Below are 7,738 nucleotides of genomic sequence, written 5' to 3'. Positions count from 1 at the left end.
ATGCCCCCTGCAGGAGCCCTGTTCCACCCACTCCCACTGTAGGCAGCACTGGTCCACCCAGCATTCTTTGGAATCCTCACTCAGCCTCTGCTGGTGAAGCTGTGGGGACCACCGGCAGCCACCTGTTTGCTGTCCGTGTTCTTCTCTGTGCTGAACCCCACAGAATCCAAGGACCATTCTACAAGGTGGGTGCTGCTGTCACGCCCAGAAACAGATGGATGTCAGCTTGTTCCAGGCTCTGCAGCACTGGACCTTGGCGATGGGGACCCCCGCCCCCCATCTGGGGACTCCTTCCCTCATGCCTGGGTTCAGGTGTTGACAGTGAGATTCATTCCCTCAGTGACTCCTTTTACAACTCAGGCTTCAAGGCCCTGGGGGAAAGGCTGTGGTCAGGTCCGGGATTCTGGGTCAGCCAGCCTTTGCTCTCACCCAGGAGCTGCTATGGGCATGAGGTGATGGTCAGGCAGGTGTAGATCACCACATCACAAGGGCCCAGAGGGAGCACCAAGGCCAGCTCCAGGGGCAGTCTCCCAAGGTGATCAGGGGTGACTATGTCTCCTGGGGAGGTGGCTGACCTGAGGGGTGTGGCCTTGGGGATGCCAGCTCCCAGACCAATCATGGAACAAGAGTGAGTATGCATGAGCAAAGGCAGCAGTCAGGCTTCCTGTCCCAGCTGAGGGGTCTATGGATGGGTTGTCCCCTGCCTGCAGACCAGGGTGATGGAGTTCTGGGTGGCTGGATGGATGTAGAGTGGGTAACTTCTCAATCCAGTGAAGGACAGGGTCGCAAAGATGCTGGAAGCACATGGGGTCAGTTCAGGATTCAAGGTGCTCAGAGTGTCTCAAGGGCTTAGGGGAGGGATAGTGGCCTGTTGGTGGCCCCTGCCTTGTGTCTTGACTGGCCTGTAGGAATAAGGAGACTTCCAGAGAGGAAGTATGACTTTGCCAGGGTCCAGGGTGCCATTCCTGGGGCTAATGGCGGCTCTGCTCCTGGTCCTGCGGCATTCTGGACACAAGGCTTGGCCCCAGGGTGGTTTTGGGTGTGTCACCATAGAAAGGGGCTCCTTTGTACTCAAGATAGGGGACCCTCCCCAATACAGACTGTAAGGGAGACCCCCATTCACTGAATTAAGCACGTGCTTCATGATTTCATGTCTCAGAGCCTTCCTTCTACTTCTTTGAACAGAAGCAGAGAGGGGCAATAACCTAAAATGCCATACTTTGGCTAGTCTAGGGTTAAAGCTTAGAGATTTTAATTCTCTCCTCTGGTTCCTTATTTTTCACAATGGGAAAGACAACCAAAAGCAGCAAAGGCCCAGAGCAGCACGCCACGTAAACTAGGGGTGTAAGCTCAGCTTTCTCCCTTAGGCGTCTCCCTCCTCATTCCTTACAGTATCAAATACAGAGTTGCTCCAAATATCTTGAGTCTCCTCATATGTTGTTCTTCCCAGCATATGCTTGCCACCGCTTCTCAATAGGAGCTGCCATGTAAGGGGTTTCCTCCCCATTAAACCTGAGCACCTGGGTTTGTAGTGACCCATCCATCACTGAAATTTGAACGAATGCAGTCATTCCTTCCTGACTCATTGGTTCACCCTTGCTATTTACGTTTCAGTCTTTTACAAAGATCAGTATGTCTCCAGGGCCCAGGGAGTCAGATATTGGGCTCTGGGCTGAGACTCTTGGGCCCTTTTTAGGTGCCAGGGAAGGTCTCGTGGGTGCCATTCTTGACTGGAGAATCTCTGTCATGGAGGATCAATTGGACAAGCATCCACCAAAGGGTTTTCTGCTGGAGGACAGGGTAGGAGGGCCTCTGGGTTCTGTCTGGGTTTAGGGTCTGAGGAGCTGAGCAGCAAGTGGGGTGTGACTCTGTGTGACCAGCAGATGGCAACAAGACAAAGGCCTAGCCCTACTCACTCTGGTTGTGTGGCCTTGGCTGTTGCTCAGGAAATCTCAGACACCAGCACTGGGCACACCTCCTCAGTGCCTCACTCTTGCAGGACACACTGGAACATATGAGCCCACGCAACCCACCCACACTCTCCCATGGGTGCTCGTGCTCTCACATGCAGCTTCCCTCTCATACATGTTTTACAGTGTTCTCTCACACACAGCTGCACACACACGTGCACTTGATCATGTGAGCCCCTCCTCTGCCTCGTGTTTCCCTTAAACAGAAACGCTTTCTCTCCCTCAGACTGGCTGCTCTCTCTTTGGAGATGCCTATCATCTCCAAGTTGGTTCTTCATCGCCATCCTTCTTACCATGTAGGACTCAGCACCCACTTCCTGCCAGTTTGTGCAACATGCCCTTTACTGTTTGGAAGGGAAACCCAACCACACATCACATGATGCCCCAACTCAGGGGTTGACAAACTAAGGCCTGTGGGCCTGCCTGTTTTTTGTAAATAAAGTTCAACAGAGCTAAGTTACTCTTATTTTTATAACGTCTATGCCAGCTTCCATGTACAAAGGTAAGACTAAATAGCTGTGAGAGAGTTCCAATGGCCCATTAGGCTAAAATATTGACTATCTGACTCTTTAAGAAAAAAAATTGCTCCTTGCAATTGCTTGTCCTCTGCGGGACTTCAAGTGCTTACCATCCAGCCCATCTGCAAGCCCATAGGACAACCACACACTCCTGTGGCTTTCTGACAGAGTTTTAAGGAGAAATTGGTCTTTTGTCTCCTAGCGAGTATGTCTTCATGTTTTTATTCTATTTTTTAGGGCAAATTCTTTAACTTTGTGTTTCATCCACATTATTTAAATTCAGTTCACATATTTACAAGCTCAAAGCGTACTATTTAACATTTGTTCCTTAAAATGCAACTTTAATGGACATTTTCTTGCACTTGCAATTGTAGACAATAGTATTATCACCCCACCCACACATCTCAGGAACACCTCGTCTACTTTCAACAATCATTTACCTGGAACAGGTCTAGTTTGGTCTAAACAATTTCACAGTCCTTTCTCCTGGAGAATTTTAAAGTGATAATTATATGCTGACTAGGAAAGTGGGCTGTTATTGGTATAAGATAGAGTATGGTGCATTTCTTGGGTGAAAACCCTGCAGCAGTGAACCCAATGCATTCAAAGGGGCATAAACAGCGCGGCAGAGCTCATGGTGTGACTGCTGTAGAATTGCTTCTGTGCTGCCTAAAGGAGTGTTCCCAGTGACCACTTCAAATTTCCTCACTCCTGTTGCACACCTAATCCTAATTAAGCATCATTAACTCCAAACATTCTCAAGAAAATGGAGATCATTTGAGAGAGCGAACAAAACAGAAATGTTAAAAATGGCACCATGGTGGATGTGGCTGGATCTCCACTCAGATCCCCTCTACCTGGGTGGTGCCGTCAGTGCCACCCGCAGTGACAGACTCGCCAGTCTCTAAAGAACTACTCTGATCTGATGGCAACATTCTGACAAACTACAGAATGGGAGAAAATCTTTGTGAATCTTATACTGATAAGGGATCAATACCCAGAATATATCAAGCACTGGAAAAACTACAACAAAAGGCAACCCAATACCAGAATGGACAAAGCCTTGAAGAGGCATTTTTTCAAAGATAAGCAAACTGATAATTCTATGAAAAGATGCTTAACACCATATGTCATTGAGGAAATGCAAACCAGTGCCACAATGAGATCCCATTTCACATCTGCCAGGATGGATCTACAATAAGACCAAATTGGGAAATAATGAATGTAGGGATTGTGGAGAAACTGGAACCATTGTGCATCGCTGGTGGGAATGTAAAATGATGACGCTGCTTTGAAGAACAGTTTGGTGATTTCTCAAATGGGGAATCATGGAACTAACACAAGGCAAAGCAATTAACTCCTAGGTAAATATCCAAAAGAATTGAAAACAGGAACATCTTTCCATTTCTTTATGTCTTCTTCAATTTGTTTCAATAATATCTTACAGTTATCAGCGTACAGGTCTTTCACCTCTTTGAGTAAGGTTATTCCTAGGTATTTCATTGGGGTTTTTTTGTGATTGTAAATGGGATTCTCTTCTTGATTTCTCTTCCTGCTAGTTCATTTTTAGTGTATAGAAATGCAACCGATTTTTTAAAATCGGTTTTGTAACCTGCAACTTTGCAGTAGTTGTTGATTATTTCTAGGTAGATTCTTTAGGGTTTTCTATATATAGAATTGTGTCATCTCCAAACAGCGAAAGTTTCTCTTCTTCCTTTCCAATTTGGATTGCTTTTATTTCCTTTTCTTGTCGAATTGCTCTGGCCAATACCTCCAGTAGCATGTTGAAGAGGAGTGGTGAAAGTAGGCACCCTTGTCTTGTTCCTGTTCTCAGAGGGATGGCTTTCCATTTTTTCCCCCATTGAGTATGACGTTGCCTGTGGGTTTGTCATATATGGTCTTTATTCTGTTGAGCTGCTTTCCTTCTATACCCATTTTATTGGGAGTTTTTATCATAAATGGATGTTGGATCTTATTGAAGGCTTTCTCTGCATCTGTTGAGATGATCATTTGGTTTTTGTTCCTCATTTTGCTAATGTGCTGTATCACATTGATTGATTTGTGGATGTTGAACCATTCCTACCTGATGGATACTTGTATACCAATGTTCCTAGCAGCATTATTCACAATAGGCAAAAGGTGGAAACAACCCAAGATGGATATCAGCAGATGAATAAATAAACAAAATGTTGTATATACACAGAATGGAATAGTTTTCAACCTTAAAAATGAATGTAATATTGATATATATTACCACAAGGATGACCTTGAAAATATTATTTTATTGAGATAAGGTTGACATAAAAAGACAAATGCTCTATGGCTCCACTTCTATGGAGTTCCAAGATCAAGCAAATTTACAGAGACAGAGAGTAGAAGACAATGTCTTGGGCTGGAAGGAGAGTGGAAGTGGTGTTGTTCTTTTACTGGGCATTGAGTTTCTGTTGAGAATGATGATGGACAAGTCTGGGGTTGCAGATATAGGTGATAGTTGCACAGCATTGGGAATGTGTTTAATGCCACTTGATTGTACACTTACAAATGGTTAAAATTGTGAATGATTTATGTATATGCTATAACAATAAAAGTTTATGAAAATGAATAACTAGTAGATTATTAATAAATACAGAAATCATGGATGGGATAGAAGCTGACATCTATGTCTTTACACTTTCAATAGTGATTTCAATAATTCAAGAGCAGAAACTGGGAGTTCTAGGATCCCTAAGGATCAGCAGTAAGGGGCTAAAAGTGGGGAAACATAAAGCTGTGATATTACAGATCTGCATCCACCATAAACGAGTATCTAAGAAGTAAGTGATGTAAAAAGTAAAAATGGAATTCAGCATGTAAGGAATGACAAAAGTGACCACCAGCATCAGGAGGGTATAGACAGCTCTGATCTCTGGTAGGAATTTGTGGGAGCCATTGGGGGTGTGAATATGCTGCACTCTCTGGTGGTGTCTGCGCAACAGGAGCACTGAGGAACCACTGGCCCAGCCCATGAGGCCAAGAAACATGGCATCGGAGATAGACAACAAGGTGAACATGCGTGAAGTGAAATGTGAGGATGGACAGAACCACGTCCCTCGGAAGTCAGTATCGTTTTCCATGTCCTGTGAAGTAGTAAGTTTCATGGGAAGAAAGATATGTATTAAGAAACTGAAAATCCAGCAGATACAACAGAAAGGACCAACGACCTTGGGGGCTCTTCCTCTGAGCATCAGGCACTCCACTCTCCCAGGGAAGAGAGTGAAGAATTGATGGGTGCTCAGCACACAGGTGCAGCACAGGGTGGTCTGGCGAGCCACTCGGGATATATAAAATGAAAATTTACACCCAAGAGTGGACAGCGGGTTCCTCAAAAGAAAAACAGCTGTTGTGTGGGGAATTCCACTTGAGAGAAGAACCAAGACATTGACCACGGACATATGGGTGAGAATCGTGTGTGAGGGCCTCTGTCTGTGTTCAAGCAAGAATGGAGAGACATTATAGAAGAAGAGAATGACATTGGCCAGAGTCCCCACTCCGATCTGTAAAAGAAAGATGATTTTCACAGCCACTTCCCATATGGCTCTCAGGACATTTTTCTGAAAATACATGGAAATGGCTTCAGAGTGGCCCAGAGCAAAAGGTGGTTATGCCACTGATGACATCAGCAGTCCTCTTACATAACCAACGTTGGAACAAAGATCTGCCTCTTTCTTCTGAGAAGGGAGATGCTGTCATACTCAATGGTAGGGGCTCAACATAGAGAACATACACTTGTCAGCAGTTATACTTTTAACCATTATTATTTTGTGTTTATTTCTACAGACTTTTCTATTCTGATTCTCCAACAGATGGAAGGGCCAGGAACCTAGGAACCACGTCTGACTTGGTCAAAAATACAGTTGATACAGAATAGGTGATAAATAATATGTAATGAGTACATGGGTAAGTGACAGGAGATAAAGACAAGAAAGCACTGTCCCCTTCTTAGAAGTTATAGTCATCTTGTGATTATAAGAGTGTATTAATTAAGAAAATGAAATGAAAATGCAAAGTACTGTTCAGAGTAAAAGATTCTCTAACAAATTTTAATAGAGTTGCAGGAGAATCAGTTATCCACAGTCGAGGATTCATAATCCCTCAGAGTTACAGTGGTCACAAGTCAGACATAGAATTCTGGGTTCTTATTTTCTTTTAAGGATCTTGGAATCCACCACTCCCTCCCCACAAGATTTATGGAAAAGACTGAAAATTCTTGGAGTTGAAAGAGAGGTGAGTCCACAGGGCACAGACATGGCCTTCTCGGAGACTGGAGAAAGGGACAGGGAACAGAGGGAATCCAGGCTTACTCGAGCAGAGACTGATGAGCAGGAACCAGGTGGGGATGTGGCCTCAGGTGGGAAACCTGCCCTATAGTTGATGGGTTGCTGGAGGTCAGTGTGGACGTAGCTGAGAGTCAGAAACTTTAGCTAAACCAAGTTATATGGGTATTCCACACATCTGTGCATTTTATATCTCGAAGCTCCAGAAGGTTCTCTCAGTAAATATCACATAAAAATCTCTTTGTCTTTGTGGCTGGGGGAAGGAAAAGAAACCATTTTGAAACAAGCCAGAGCACGGTGTTCTTCTTAACAATGTCAGCTCTCAGGAGAAAGGGATTAACTGGAGCCCACCCTGCTGGGGTATTATCAGAGCCTAACTGACCTGGGGAGGGGAAATACCAAACTGCAGCCTTCTCTAGTCATCCTGTTCCACCTAACGGGGGATGAAAAGACATGAGAAACTCTTGCAAAGATCACAGTCCAGAGTCACAGACTCTGTACAAGACTACACCATAATCTGAGTACTACAGGATGTTCCTCTCTCCCCAAACCTGACCACATGATTAAAGGTCTATTTATCACAGTTGCTTTTACCTAGTTTATCATGTCTATTGAGAAAAATACAGGACATACTAAAGCACAAAAAACACAATTTGAAGAGACAGAGCAATCATCGGAACAAGGCATGGCAGGGATGTTGGAATTATCAGACCACGATTTTAAAACAATGGTGATTAATATGGTCATGGATTATTGGATAAATTAGACAGCGTACAAGAATAGATGTGCAATGGAAGCAGAGAGGTGGAAACCCTAAAAGGAACCAAAAGAAAATGCTGAGATCAAAAACACTGAAAGGGTTAAGAAGAATTCCTTTGATGAGCTTGTTAAGAGATTGGAAATGGCTGAGGAAAGAATCTCTGAGCTTGAGGATTCA

At 44.3% G+C, this 7,738-nt stretch overlaps 1 protein-coding gene across 1 annotated transcript; it reads right to left on the bottom strand.

Moving 5' to 3' along the window:
* Window positions 1–5,181: 5,181 nt before the first annotated feature.
* Window positions 5,182–6,090, bottom strand: LOC124232296 (vomeronasal type-1 receptor 4-like). The gene has a single exon (XM_046649260.1). It carries the CDS (start codon window positions 6,088–6,090, stop codon window positions 5,182–5,184), a length of 909 nt encoding a protein of 302 aa, XP_046505216.1.
* Between the last annotated feature and the right edge of the window lie 1,648 nt (window positions 6,091–7,738).

The sequence above is a fragment of the Equus quagga genome, unplaced genomic scaffold (assembly GCF_021613505.1).
Source record: "Equus quagga isolate Etosha38 unplaced genomic scaffold, UCLA_HA_Equagga_1.0 HiC_scaffold_4392_RagTag, whole genome shotgun sequence".
NCBI classification, from domain to species: Eukaryota; Metazoa; Chordata; class Mammalia; order Perissodactyla; family Equidae; genus Equus; species Equus quagga.
Note: the sequence above shows the minus strand (reverse complement) of the source record. Positions and strands in the feature narration are given on the sequence as shown.